The 15928-nt window shown below is 37.3% G+C and overlaps 2 protein-coding genes across 2 annotated transcripts in view; one reads left to right on the forward strand and one right to left on the reverse strand.

Annotated features, from left to right (window-relative positions):
* Positions 1-15928, reverse strand: part of KIAA1755 (KIAA1755 ortholog) — a 243446-nt gene that overhangs the window by 137267 nt on the left and 90251 nt on the right. Inside the window, exons 10-12 of the mRNA XM_053718698.1 lie at positions 11514-11652; positions 6553-6675; positions 6290-6481 (exon numbers count right to left, since the gene is read on the reverse strand). Coding sequence (XP_053574673.1) covers positions 6290-6481; positions 6553-6675; positions 11514-11652 — 454 coding nt within the window. The remainder of the gene's footprint in view (positions 1-6289; positions 6482-6552; positions 6676-11513; positions 11653-15928) is intronic.
* Positions 1-15928, forward strand: part of BPI (bactericidal permeability increasing protein) — a 404793-nt gene that overhangs the window by 27800 nt on the left and 361065 nt on the right. The window lies entirely within an intron of this gene.

Here is a 15928-nt window from a genome sequence, read left to right on the forward strand (position 1 = left end):
ATAGGCCACCGCCACCTCCATGAAGATTTGTTTGGTAACTTAGGGGGTGTTAGGTGTTAAGAGGTTAGTGGGTACTTTGCAATGGAGGTTGTGGTGATTTATGGGGTTATTAGTGTAGTGGAGTAGTTTGCAATGTGGGAGTTGTGGCAGCTTAGGGGTTAATAGTGTAGAGGGACAGTTTCCAATGTGCTGGTGTGGTGGTTTAGGGGTTGATAGTGTAGTCGGATACTTTACGGTAGTGTCAATTTAGGGGTTTTATGGGACACCTTGTAAGTGGTGACTGGCTGAGCAGAATATGGCCATATTGTGTGACTAAGATCCCATCTTTATTTAAAAAATGTTGAAATATTAAGAAGGCAAATTTTTTGCAGTACAAAGACAAAAAAGAAAAAAAGTTTAAATATGTGAAATAATATGTGGTTTCATGTGTTTGGAGGTGCGCCAATTCCTGTGTCTAAATTATATTTATTTTGGTCACTTTGGCAGCACTCCCACAATATGTGCATTTAAGAACATATGCTTTCATTAGATGTGCTTGATCATAATTTCTTATTGATTTATCACTAGGGTACTGACCAAAGCCCTTTGATTTAAAGCACTCCACCCTGTTCAGGTGTGTTCCATACTATGTTATTTAACTGTGTGTATATAAAGCCAGGAAGCCTCATCCCATGCAGTCTGGGTGAGTGGTATAGTATTGTAATTTTGGAATTTTTCTTTGGTATATTAGAATTGTATTGGCTAATTTTATAGTATTAGGATATATTGGGAAAGCATTTTTTTGCAGCATTAAGAGATATGTTTGAAATATGTGAAATAATATGTAGCCAGGAAGCCTCATCCCTTGCAGTCTGGATGAGAGGTTTGAAATTGTATTTTGATATATTAAAAATTGCATTATTCAGCTTACTTTGGCTAATTTCATAGAGTTAGGACCAGTCTTTTATGGGACACCTTGTAAGTGGTGACTGGCTGAGCAGAATATGGCCATATTGTGTGACTAAGATCCCATCTTTATTTTAAAAATATTAAGAAGGCAATTTTTTGCAGTACAAAGCCAAAAAAGAAAAAAAGTTTAAATATGTGAAATAATATGTGGTCTCATGTGTCAATTCCTGTGTCTAAATTATATTTATTTTGGTCACTTTGGCAGTACTCCCACAATATGTGCATTTAAAAACATATGCTTTCATTAGATGTGCTTGATCATAATTTCTTGTCAATTTAGGGGATGTTAGAATAGGGGACTTATTGCAATGAAGTCTATGGGGGAATAAGTTAATGCGGTCGCGATATTGTAACCGGCTTTTAGCGCAACAGGTTAGCACGTGAATAAAAACCTTTTACTTTCAACTTGTAATGCACAATGTCGAGCCGAGTTAAGGCACAAGCAGGATCAATAAATAGTGCTCCACTTGTAATCTAGCCCTACGATAGAAGACCGAGGTACAGTAAAAACATATATTGCTGCAAGAGAGAGGTCATACAATTATCAGGAACTAAGAGCTGTTTTGTCTGCCGCTCTATGGCCTTCCAACATCTTTACTGTGCTAACACAATAAAAAGATCAATGATAATTTGATTGAATTAATATATCCAGCTTGCTGTTGCCTTTGGTGTTGTTTTTTATACACATTTGCCTGTTTTTTGCCAAGACATATTTATTGTTTGAAAAAATAATCAATATAAATCCTTTTACTCTGTTCTTTTTAAGACTTCTCTTCCACAACATTCCTGCATTACAGTGAGCTAGAATGTGTTCTGGCAGCTCACTTAGTGAAATAATTATTGGCACAGATCTGAGAACTAATAGCAGGAAAAGCACACAGAAAATCTGTAAAAAAAAAATTAATAACTATGATGTATAGTTCCATTTAAGCCTCTGCGACAAGCTGGACGAAACATATTTTTACTGTGTGTTTACAATTTTAACCCTAAATCTTCTAAGCCATTTTCCATGAACATGTTTCCTGTCTGCACATATCATTTCTACAAATCAAATCATTCCTGCAAACATTATGGCCTAGATCCACTAACTCCTAACTGTTTAGCAGTTGAGTAGCATAGCCATACTATTTTTGTACCTCACTACAGTCTTTTCATTAATCTTAAAGGGACAGTCTAGGCCAAAATAAACTTTCATGATTCAGAAAGAGCATGTCATTTTAAACAATTTTCCAATTTACTTTTATCACCAATTTTGCTTTGTTCTCTTGGTATTCTTAGTTGAAAGCTTAACCTAGGAGGTTCATATGCTAATTTCTTAGACCTTGAAGGCCACCTCTTTTCAGAATGCATTTTAACAGTTTTTCACCAGTAGAGGGTGTTAGTTCACGTATTTCATATAGATAACACTGTGCTCGTGCACGTGAAGTTATCTGGGAGCAGGCACTGATTGGCTAAACTGAAAGTCTGTCAAAAGAACTGAATCAAAGGGGCAGTTTGCAGAGGCTTAGATACAAGATAATCACAGAGGTTAAAAGTATATTAATATAACTGTGTTGGTTATGCAAAACTGGGGAATGGGTAATAAAGGGATTATCTATCTTTTAAAACAATAAAAATTCTGGTGTAGACTGTCCCTTTAAGCTTACTTAGGCTATAACATTAATAATTCCCTAGTGTTCTGCAAACACCAATCTCAACAGTGACATAAGAAACAAAGTCCTCTATTCAAAAGATTTGTTGCGTCCATACGCCCCAATCCGCAGCATAAAAAGTTTTTAAAAAGTACTTTTTTGCTTTTAAAAATGTCTACTAACATCATTTTAAACTTGCAATTACATCAGACTTTCATTATAACATCAGACAAGGGTTACACAAAATAACAAAGGCTGTTTCCCTGGTGGCTGATGTGAATCTCCTTTTGTTCGGTCATTCTATGTGTGGATATGTATCTGAGGTTACAAACTTATTAAATATTGTAGCTGTACTACTCAAAAATAAACACTTTTTTCTAAAGAAAAAGGTTTGATTATGGCAGCTAGCATACATTTTGCCATCTAGTAGTATATACAGTATATATATATATATATATATATATATATATATATATATATATATATATATATATATATATATAAGAAACAGAAGAGGGAAGGGCGCACAGACACAAGGATCCTGGTGTAGTATATTAGGCAACCAGAGGCATAATACAGCACTCAAGCAAAATTTGTACTGCACTTGTATGGTAGACAACAAGGGCATTAGTAGTGTGCAGTGATGAGAATCAGCTTTGTACACTTGCAGCTTTCTGTTCAGCAAGATGCTCTGTCCCGCTAGCTCCAAGCCTGGCTAGATATTGCTCACAGTGTGCTTGATCACTGGGCTGGTTGGAATGTGCATTTTATTGTGTGATCCCAGCAGCTACCCCTATTGAGTGCACAATATAGTCTATGCATGGGTGATAAAACAGCCAGAAGTGCCCTTGTTGTCTACCATACAAGGGCTTTTGACAGTGGGCCAGCCAGCTGGAAAGCTCTCCGTTAACGGTTAAACTTCTGTTGGGAGAGACCACAAAGGAGCTGGATAAAGAGGATTAGACTGGCTATGAGAAGCCTCCCTGCTTTCATCATACCTCATAGTGTTGAGGTTGTAACACGTGAGTGCAAATTTTGCTTGAGTGCTGTATTATGCCTCTGGTTGCCTAACATACTACACCAGGATCCTTGTGTCTGTGCGCCTTCCCTCTTCTGTTTCTTCTAGATTCTGCTGAGATTTCCTCTTTTGGATTCTCTCTGTTGCCTGGGGATTATGCTGCAAGACACTCTGGATTATCTCCTCCTACATATTAAGTAAAGACTGATTGTACCATACACAGGAGGACTGTAACATTACTACAGAGACTGGTGCTTTCTCATTATCCTTTAGGGATTGCAATTTCTATAGCGCTAATACTCTCCCTGTGTCAACATATACATATATAAAAAATAAAAAGTGTGTGTGTGTGTGTGTGTATATATATATATCATTATAGGTCAATAACATATTGTTATACACATCTTTATACTTTGAATATTTAATAGCTATGTCATTGGGGCCTATGTATCAAAGGTCTTGCGGACCTGATCCAACAGTGTGGCTCAGGTCCACAAGACCTCGCTGAATGCTCTCCATATTCAGCATTGCACCAGCAGCTCACCACAAGAGCCCCCTGCAGACTCGCGGCCAATGGGCAACCAGCAGGGAGGTGTCTATCAACCCTATTGTACTCGATCGGGTTGAATTGTGGCGATTCCTGTCCGCCTGCTCAGAGCAGGTGGACAGGGTTATGGAGCAGCGGTCTTTAGACTCGCCAGAAACACGGGCCCACAAGCTTCATACGGAGCTTGATAAATGGGCTTCTATGAATGTATGTTTATTTGCACAGAGCCATATAAATTAATTATTTAATTAATTATATAATTTACAATTATTGCTTTATTGGAGTTTTTAAAGGTGTCTTTGAAAGGGAATCACACGTTCCCAGAATAAAGATATGTGCATGTATACAACCATTAGTATTTTACTTATTTTGTGGCAACAATTTTAATAAATTTAAATCTAATAGATAAGATTCCTAGATGGGGCATCTGGGGGGCATCTGCGGTCTCAATTTGTTGTTGCCATGTTCTCAGTAGTAGGGATAAAAGGCAGAACTGTATGTCTTGTCTCAAGCATTCCATTCTGCTTGAAAGCTGAAATGTTCAGTTGTCTTTTCCAAACTGATGGTGAGGTTTTAAGTAGAATTTTGACGCAAAGCATGAACAATCACTTAATTTGAATAGCCTTTTTAAACAATATGCTAGGCGAAGGAGTGGAAAATTGCAACTGCTTACTTTTCATGCAATGAAAAACAAGTGCCAGTTCTATTTGACGGATCACAATCCAAAAAAAATCTTTATTTTTAACAACACATTTAAAGGTCCAATATCCACTTATCGAATTCTACAGCGAAAAGGACATGATAAACTCACTTTCCAAATTATTATTGCGAACCACAAAAAAGTTGTAGAATAGAACATTGTTTCTGCTCAGGAGCAAAACACACTCATATTACTCTCGCCGTATTAGATGATGTTAGGGAGCAATATTGCCAAACAGATACAAATGCTACGTGTTCAATAAATGGAAAGAAAACAAACAACTGATACACATTTTTACACTAATAAAACATAGGGAAATCAATAACCCAACAAACACACAAGCCCACTATAAATATAATGCATATGTTCAAACCACTTACAAAGACATACACATATACAGTATTTCTATGTCTTTTGACAACATAGGTTAACTACACGTAACCCATTAGCATCACTTCACACCATTGAAAATGATCAATCAACATATTGTTTGTCTTTAATCCTGGCCATTTCATTTTTGGATTTTGAAATCGGCAGAACACTAGACATATACTGTACACCAGCTGTCTGTTGAGCATTTAGGGGTATAATAGCATGGATATTGCCAACAACGTGATACAACAGGTGATACAAAGGGTATGTTGTTCTCCTTAAGGGGTTAACAACGCAAATAATGATTTTGTGTCATTTTCATGAGGTAATGATGTCGTCATTGAGGGGTATGAACAGCAGTGGCATTTTGTGATCACAGGAAAAACTCTGACAATAGCCTATGTTAGAAGTGGAGTGCTACTGATATTGTGGGACACACTTAGGATGGCACACAATCTGGTTTTACAAGTGAATGGTTAAACAAAATGAACAAATAATGTTTAGCGGGGCCAACATCTCTTTAGCGCACCCTTTACTTTCAATGGAAAGCGCGGCAACACTAAACAACACTTATATTAAAAGTTGTGGGAAGGACTCACATGACTGCTTTTGAACTTATGTCATTGTCTTATGCTGGTAATTTGTTTCATATTATTATTATTATTATTGGTTATTTGTAGAGCGCCAACAGATTCCGCAGCGCTATCTGACATTAAATCAATAAAAATAAAAAATAAATTAACTTGCAAGAGCTAATTTTGGGAAAACATGTCTGCTACTGTATGAATCTGCAAAATTAACTTTGGTAAGTTTATGATAATGCTCAGGTCATAATAAAAAATGTTTTGCCAAGTGAAGTTAACTTTTAATATATCTCACAATAACTCTGTCCTTACACTATGGTAGAGATATGTATCTAACATCGCTCTATGTACTTCTCCCACCCCTTATATATATTTGTACTTCAACTCTATAGATATCCATTCCTTACATATCCCTTTTTTTAAACACAACTCTGCATATGTCACTTTTCCCCAACTGATCCTAGCTACCTTTGTGGAAGCTTGTCGTACCTTGTCACAGAATCTGTAAAGACTCAGAAGTTTCTCCAGTTCTTCTTTTTGTCTCTCCACGCTCATGTAAAATGTGGTGAGCTTGGTTTGAAAGCTACTTCTTGCAGCCTTAAAGGATTCCATCTCAGGGACAAGTGAAGCATTGAACTTGTTAGCATCATCAAGAAGGACCAGCCCATGGTTATAATGCACCTAATGAAAGAGGAGAATAAATTGGGCAGTCTGCATTTGTTTACAGGATGAGATGTATAGTCATTACTTACTGTTGCTTGAAGAAAGAAGTCCTTGAATCTCTTATGGTATTTCTCAAGGCTTTCCAGGGTCCATTCCATTGTGTCCATTTCACGCAGTTGACTCCCTCCATCGCCATCCATCCAAGAGCTGAGCTATGATGACAATTACATAAATCCCTTTGGATTTACAAAAGCTGTACTATTCCATAAAGCTTTATAATCAATGTATTATAACTTAACCAATGGTGGAATTAACTAATAGGGGTCAATTTATCAAGCTCCGTACGGAGCTTGATGCCCTGTGTTTCCGGCGAGCTGCTCCATAACCTGTCCACCTGCTCTGAGGCGGCGGACAGAAATCAACCCAATCAAATATGTTTGGGTTGATTGACACCCCCTGCTAGCGGTCGATTGGCCGTGAATCTGCAGGGGGCGGTATTGCACCATCAGTTCACAAGAACTGCTGGTGCAATGATAAATGCAGACAGCGTATGCTGTCAGCATTTATTGATGTGCAGCGGACATGATACGCTACATCATATCATGTCCGCTCGCACTTTAGTAAATTTACCCCAAAGTCACATATAGATTAATTTGGTTACCATAATTGCCAATTTACCAAATGTTACTTAGAATGGGTTCCTGTTAGGATACATTTAGTCATGGGGATTGTTGCTATGGTTACAAAGAGGGCTATGAGTCAACATTTTGGTTAATGAAGATCCATGAGATTAGAAGAACATTAAAGTCCTAAAGGGCTTGGTTTAAAGGGAGTGTAAAGACCTTTTAATTACAAGATAATTCAGATGTGTTGCTATAGAACAAAATATTGGCCAAGTTTAAGCATTTCTAAAACAAACTAACATCCTTTTTACTGTAATTATTTTCCAAAAGCAAAACTTTACTCACCATTTGCCTTACAGCAGCCAATCTGTGGCCTGATGATAAAAGATTCTCCTGCTTGGAGAGAAAACTTAGTGCAGACTTCACAGGGGCTGAACTCACTGAATGCTAAAAAAAAGAAGTAACCCTTCCAGCACTGTGAGATTTCTCACAAGATTCTAGACAGGCAAATTTTGCTTTACTTTTTTAAGGCGTGTTCTCTGCATGTATGTATGTGAAGGGTAGACAAACCCAGTGCAATATAGCACTGCATGATATGAGAGTTTTGTTATGCTTACACTTTGTGCTTTGTATTTTATACAACTTTACACTGCAGATTGGGTCCTTTCAGTATTATTACATTGAAACTTTGTACTTTCTATTTTCCATTTTAATACATTTAGATTTAGACCCAGTAGTGATTTCACAAATTCTGGTTATGGTTTGAAAGTTTCTTGCTTTGGGCAAATTATGATCATACAAATAAATATACAATTGCGCCGATTTATCAAGGGCCAAATGGCCCCTGATGCCCCTGTTTCTGCACGCTTCTTCAGGCTTGCTGGAAACAGCCGTTAAGAAGCAGCGGTCTTAAGACCCCTGCTCCTTAACTCGTCAGATACGATCGGGTTAATTGACACCCCCTGCTAGTGGCCGCAAATCTGCAGGGGGCAGCATTGCAAAAGCAGTTGACTAGAACTGCTTGTGCAATCTTAAATGCCGACAGCGTATGCTGTCTGCATTTAGCAATGTCGGGCAGACATGATTAGTTGATAATTCGGCCCCAATGTCACAGTATATTCAGAATTTGTAAAATCACAATCCTAAATACATTGCTGTATACAAAATAGAAATTTGAAATTTAATAAAACTTAATCTGAGGTCTAAAGTAATATAAAATACACAAAGTAATAAATAAAGTACAAACTGTAAATACAGCAGAACTCTAATGTCATGAATTGCTATATTGCACTTGGTGGCTTGTCTCTCCTTCTCATACAGAAATAAAGGGAACACCCTTTAGAGAAGTAAGGCAAAATCTGCATTTTATCATCTCGTCTGAGTGGAGAGGTTTATATCATCAGGCCCTGTTATATTGTTAGTATAAAATGCATGGTTTTGCAGGGGGTTCAGTTAAAGCCAATTAGGTAAAGATATGTAGCACTGTTAGCCCTGAGAAGTTCTCAGACTGCATTTCTCGTTCTATATTCTAGTTCTAAGAATTAGAAGAACCTCAATTTTCAGAGATAAATTACATAAAAGAGGGCCACATAAATAATGAAAAGTTGTATCATAATGTATAACTAAACATTTTATATAAAAATCTCAAGGTGTTGGGACTAATTAAGATGGGGGGGGGTCACTGTTAAAATAGCATTTAGCAAATAGCATGAGTCACAGACTTGGCTTATTACAATGGCAAGGGGTTTGAATTTGACAGATGTATACTATCCTGCCATGCCATGAAAGTATAAAAAATGAGTTTTGTAATGAAATAGTCGAAGGTCAAAAGAAACTGTGACCAGATTGTGATGCTGCTATAAAAAGTGTTTTGCACTCCCCATTGAAAGTAATGGCTGCTTACATCCGGTCACTGTCCTAAACTGCAAATGGGTGCTACAGGATAATTGAATGCTCCGTCTCTTCCAAGGCATGCTGCTTTAAAGAGACACTCAAGTCAAAGTAAACTTTTATGATTCAGACAGAGCATGCCGTTTTAAGACACTTCCCAATTTACTTCCATTATCAAATTTTACACAGTCTTTTTATATGCACACTTTCTGGGGAACAAACTCCTACTGAGCATGTGCACACGGCCACAGGGTATATGTATACTAGTCTGTGATTGGCTGATCTCTGTAACATGATACAGGGGCCGGAAAATGGGAGAAAAAATGTATGTGTCAGAAAAAACAATCTGCTTATTTGAAATTCAGAGTAGGTGTTAAATCATTGTCTTTTTATTATGCATTTATGGAATACTACCGCACTGAGTGGTCCTTTAAATGAAAGTAGCTTTCAAGAACACTCAAGTCTCTTCTTTCCATTTGAAAATGTGTGATGATGACTTCATTTATGAATATGTCTACTCATTTAGTAACACAATTTACTAAGTAGTTTTTCTATGATCATTACTGTCCAAAAAATAAAATGTATGTAGTCTCTGTTTTACAAGATTTGAGCTTACAGTTTCTTGAGTATATGGGATCAGAGGGTTATATACTTCTTATGGTAAGAATTAAGCAACAATCTAATACACCATTATTTGTATTACCTCTTGTTTTAACATATTTTGACATCGACATTGCTGTATTTAAAGGGATACTAAACCCAAACTTTTTCTTTAATGATTCAGATACAGCATGCCATTCTAGGTAACTTTCTAATTTACTCCTATTATCAATTTTTCTTCGTTCTCTTGCTATTTTTTTTTTTTAAAAAGCAGGAATGTAAAGCTTAAGTGCTGGCCCATTTTTGGTTAAAGGGCCATAATACCCAAATGTTTAAACACTTGAAAGTGATGCAGCATAGCGGTAAAAAGCTGACTAGAAAATATCTCCTGAACAACTCTATCTAAAAAAGAAAGATATTTTACCTCAAAAGTTCCTCAGTAGCCACCTCCCATTGTAAAGGACTTCTAAGCAGCATTTTAGTGTGTCTGTCCTGGAACAGCTGAAAGGATGAGCCTCGTGAACTCTCATATTATTTCACCAATCAGGTAAAGGAAGTTTACTATAAAATCTCATGAGAGTTAAGTCAAATCTCATGAGATCACAGTAAGAGTTCATGACCTCAGCACTGCTGATGCTGATTGGCTGCTGTTCATTTCTTCATTTTTTTATTTTTACCTGCAGCTGGGAGCAGGTGCAGTATAACTTTTTACACAGAACTTACTCTGCTGAGCTGAGGAAATTGTGAGGTAAAATATCTTCCTTTTTTACATAGAAATGCTCAGGTGATATTTTCCTCTTAGCTTTTTACAGTTATACTGCATCGGTTTCAAGTGATTTAGCATATGAGTATTATGTCCCTTTAAGAACCTGGGTTATGCTTGCTTATTGGTTTGCTAAATGTAGCCACCAATGAACTAGCGCTATCCAGAGTGCTGAACCTAAAATGGGCTGGCTCCTAAGCTTTAAATTCCTGATTTTTAAATAAAGATAGCAAGAGAATGAAGAACATTAACAATAGGAGTAAATTAGAAAGTTGCTTAAAATTGCTGTTCTATCTGAAACATGAAAGAAAATGTTTGGATTTAGTGTCCCTTTAAACCATTATAAGAGCTTTTTTGTTTGTGATCATGATATATTTCTTACTTCTGTTACTTAGCTACAAAAGCTTCTGTATTGAAAAGTGGCAAAGAATTAATGCAAAGCATCCCTAGGGCAGCTTTATTTATTTCTAGCCAACCCAAGTACATCATTGTAAACATTGGTAAATTAGGCTTTTATAGTAAACAAACAGATAATTATTTTAACAACCATATCAAATAAATGCTAAATTATTATGTTATGAATTATTTAATCAAACCCTCACGTATTGGTGTCTACACTGTATCACTAAACTACTATATACAAGAGCTGGAAGAACATGGCGGGAGAGACATTGGGCTTTTCAATCCTTGTGAGCTGTTCTATTTTGTTCCAGTCTATCAGCTTTGGTGCAGAGCTAACTCATATGACAAATGCAAAAGAAAAATATTTTCTATTAGTTTCTATTTTAGTATTTCATTTATTCTTAACAGTGCTTCAGTGGATGTAAGCGCATTCAATTATAAATTCCTAGTAGTTTGTAATTCCCTAGAGGGTACAGCAGAAAATAATAATGATCATTTAAAGAAGACATGTTTTTTGTGTTGTACATGAAGATTATGCCGCTAGGCCCTTGCTGCACTGTTAATAAAATCTCTACATTTCCATCTTGATTGCTTTTTGTCTATTCTATATTTTTGCCTTCTCTGGGGACTCGTTTCTTCTGTCTACCTCTCACCTTCTCTGCCTCTCTTTTATATTTTTCCTGCTCTCTTCTTTCTCTTTCTTTCCCTCTTCTCTCTGTTCTATTGTCTCCTGCCTCTCCTCTCACTAAGCTTTTTGCCCCCCTCTTCTCACCTGGCTAAACTGAGCTTCTAGCTCTCTGATCTTCAGCAGTGACTCCAGCAACTCCAGACGACGATTTGACTTGGTCACCAAGGCATGCACGCGCTCTTCCAACTGGTTGTACATGTGCACTGCTGACTCCACTGCAATCCTGCGAATTGGGAACACAATACAAATAAATGGTTCAGCATAGAACATTACTTTAAAGGAGCATGAAACCCAAAATGTTTCTTTCATGATTCAGATAGAGAATACAATTTTAAGCAACTTTGCAGTGGCGTATTTAGGTTTTGTGCTGCCCTAGGCACTCGAAATTCTGCTGCCCCTATCCCCAAGGTTTTAGGCTTATTTGACCATAATATTTTTTGCTCAGATGATCTATCTAATCTATCTATTGCTGATATATATATATATATATATATATATATATATATATATATATACTATATATACATATATATATATATATATATATATATATATATATATATATATATATAGTCCAGTTACAGTTGCACTCACCCCATCTAATAGCAGCTGCCAGGGTGCTGCGTAGAAAACATATAGCAATTCCTTTTATCCTTATAAAGAATAAAAACGCTGCACTCACTGGAATATAAGCAAAGATCCAATTTAATCACGTGTTCTCTGAGAACACTTGGATACAGATTTCAAACCCATTGCGAAAGGTACCAGTCCGGTGTATATGTATGGGGGTATATGTATTTTTTTTTTTAAATATAATTTTTATTGAGGTTTAGTTAAAAGCATACATAGAACATCATAACAAATTCTTATGTCACATGAGATAAGGCTTCAATGTTACAGGAGTAATAAAATAGACATGAAAGAGACGTATAGCCAACAAGTTACATAGCTTGCAAACATTATACAGATAGGGTGCTAATCCTTCAGGAACCTTCTATATGACACAATGAATTACTTTTGGACCAACGAAAGTAACAGGTAGTAATGAAGCGAAAGAAGGAAATTGTAGCTAAGGAGACCACTTTTGGATCTCATTAATAAACCTCGAATTTTTACATTTTTAGAATAGTTAGTAATTGGTATTGGAAGCAATAATAAGAGTAAATATATAAACTTGCTGTGTAAATAGTGTGGTAAAGTATGTAGGTATAAATAGTTAGAGTATGGCATAGACAAGATAAGCCACATAGATAGCCCTCCAGCAGTAGGAGGTATATTACAGGGGGGTGGGGGGAGGAGGTGGTAGGTTAACTAAGGTTTGTGCGATTTATGTGGAGTACCATGAATAGGGAGATAAGAGTAACAGAGCAGGTCCAGCCTGCACTAGAAACTTATCCCCTACTGCTATGTGACAGGGCTGCAAATCAAATCATAGTCCTAGCAGACTCAAAAGAATTAAACTATAACACAAATTCTTGACTACTATATATATGGCTTTAGAGGTTATATTGCAGAAAGGAAAGAAAACATATAGACTCAAATAACCCAGTATAGTTAGTAGCATGTGTGAATTGAAAATAACCCCTTATATTGAAATGTAATTAATCATGTTATGCATGGCTCACCACCTCGGCCGCCGGCAGCGTCGCCATACAAGGCCAGTAAACAGGGGTTGGAAAAATATTTTTAGGCAAATAAATAGCAGTCAAAGTTTATGAGTTACTGTGTCTAAGACTTGAAGCCTTCCTATTTCAACATATGCTCTTACAGAGAAAAATCTCCAATATTACTGCCATACAGCTGACTTAAAGACTAATGGTGCTCCAAAGTAGTTGAAAATTATAAATTAGAGTGCTACTAGAAGTATCTATGGGTGCATATAGATATTAACTTACAAACAGGTGCTTAGTACCTATGAGCTAAGTGTATTATAGTAAACACATAACTAGGAACTGTGCTATATCCTTAAAACATTAGATAAACATAGATATAGTGCCAAAATAAGATACATATGGGATAGTAGATCTGATTTGTAGGGGTGCTCAGTATCCAAATACCCTTTAGTGCTAAAAATGTAGGATATCACAATGAAATATGGTACTGATGTATCAAATTAGTACAGGAGAGACACTATACAAAAACTTTCTACATATGGGCTCCAACTATAATAAAAAGAGTCTTTGGAACAGTGACTAAGATAGGCAATGAAACGTACAGGGTGCGCTTACAAACAGTTCCAACAACCTAAAAATTTCAAAGTATATGTATATCCTACACTACAGTGGGTCTGGAGCATTAGAAATTCAAAGAACATTAGTGTTAGGGTTAAGCAATTGCAGACATTGAGGGCATTAAAGTAAGAATAACAAGTGTACGGCCAATACATTGCAAAGGCCGATTTAAAAACAGAGAGCAAGGTAGTAGTAGTGGGTTCTTTGGAGTGAAGTAAATGGATGCGGCATAATATGAGCATGCTATAAGTAATGATCTGTATGTGTATAAAACAGACAGTACCTATGTTATATGTTGCTCCTTTAAGTACTGCAACCTGAATGAAAATATGATCCTATGGAGAAAAGCTATCTGGGAGAGCTGTAAATGAGAGGCTGCACGAGCAATAATGTAACCAAAAGCCCACCTTCATATGATTGCTCTAAGTGGGGTGAGAAATACAAGCAGAGAAATATGGCGGCCCAGTGTAAGCTGCACTATCACCTTCACATAATGGGTCAGCAATATGTAAAAACAAACTATGCGCAATAGGGAACAGAACATATATAAGCGTATAGAAATGGGGGTACATAACAAGGGCATCAAAACAATTGCATATGTGTCTGTGAGATTAGGGAGTACAAAATAAATGTGCAGCCTGCAGTCAGTCTGGTCCAGTATTAATTCAGGGAGCACTAATGTTAAGCCTAAACAGCTCTATCCTCAGGGGGTGAATATAGTGGAAACATTAGATCAGTATTAACCAATATATAAGGCAATAAAAAAAAAATCAGTGTGGTTATATACAGGTGTATAAGGGGATAATGGAGGAGGTAGGATATGACATAAATATGCAAAATAAAACAACTACCTGAACAATCCCCATCATAACCTCTCATATCAGTTGAATATAAACATTTTTAAAGTAACATAAAACAACATATTGGATATATGGATAGTGAGACATTTAAAGGCTTGTTGGTGGACATATCTCTATCCCACTAAGCTGCGTTGCCTCAAACCTGACCATTGCTTTAATATAGCCAATTATTAAACACGACTCATATGGTAGCTTGAGTTGTCTTATGGGGCTGACTGTCGATACTTATATAAATTAGGCAGGCTTAGGTTATAGCTGCAATGGTCTATGCCTCAATTAGTAATTACACATTGAGGTCAGGATCTGAGAGAGATGCTAGTCCAAAAGGATATGTCCCCGAACAGAGTCAATGTGCTCCGCACTGTAAAGGATATTGTCCCTCTAATCCCAGTTACCGCAAGTGTTACTTGTGCTTTGTTAAGGGGCACTGCAGTAATGGTGAAGTCTTTCATTCATCCCACCCCACGTGGCCAGGGTAGTTGAGTTTCTCCACTAGACCGATAGTAGTCCTCAGGTCTTGACGCCATTGAAATGCCACTGTCATCCCTGATAAGCGCAGCTCCCTCAGCGTCTCTCCACCCGTGTCTCCTCGCCGCCTGGCCAACATGGGTAACTGGCTCAACAGACTTGCAACCAGCAGACAGGGCAAGTAGGCTCCGTATACCGCATTGTATAGTCTTAGAGTCTGTTTCGTCAGCTGAGTTAAGTGTACTCACGGGTGCCGATTCTAATATCTTCCCTGCTGCAAACGAAGTAGGTGTTGGACGTTGAGGTTCCCAGGCAATATCTCCAGCGCTAGCTTTGTAGTGATCTGGCTCTGTCGGTTCTGTCTCCTCATATTGAAATGCCGTCTTCAGCGCTTGAGTGAAAGCCTCCTGGTAGCCGTCCAGAAGGTTGCTCAGCACCCTAAGGATGTGAGCTGCAGATGTCATGATACACCGGGAGGGCACAGAAGCAGTGAAAGTTAGGTAGTCAGTTCGATCTCCCTCACTAGACTCCACGTGGGTAGAGAAATGGCCGCTCCCGGATGCTCCAAGCAGTAATGATCATCTTGTCTGGCGGAGCTGCCGCTGTAGAGTGATGTTCTCTGAGACTCAGATCTAGTACATTTCCTGGGTCGCTGACCACACTAAATTTATTAAAAAATACAAGCCTAAGAAGTTGCTAAACTAGGTTTTTATGAAAATTATAGCCGGAGCTCCTGAAGTGTGCGTCTGTTCAGCCGGGGTATATGTATTTTTGATACTTATGTGATGTGATTAAATTGGATCTTTGCCTATATTCCGGTGAGTGCAGCATTTTTATTCTTTATAAGGATAAAAGGAATTGATATATATATATATATATATATATAAAATTGGAAGTGTGTATGCACTCTCACCATCCGTGTCATCCGCCAGGGTGCTAC

This window comes from Bombina bombina, chromosome 1 (assembly GCF_027579735.1).
Source record: "Bombina bombina isolate aBomBom1 chromosome 1, aBomBom1.pri, whole genome shotgun sequence".
Classification (NCBI taxonomy): Eukaryota; Metazoa; Chordata; class Amphibia; order Anura; family Bombinatoridae; genus Bombina; species Bombina bombina.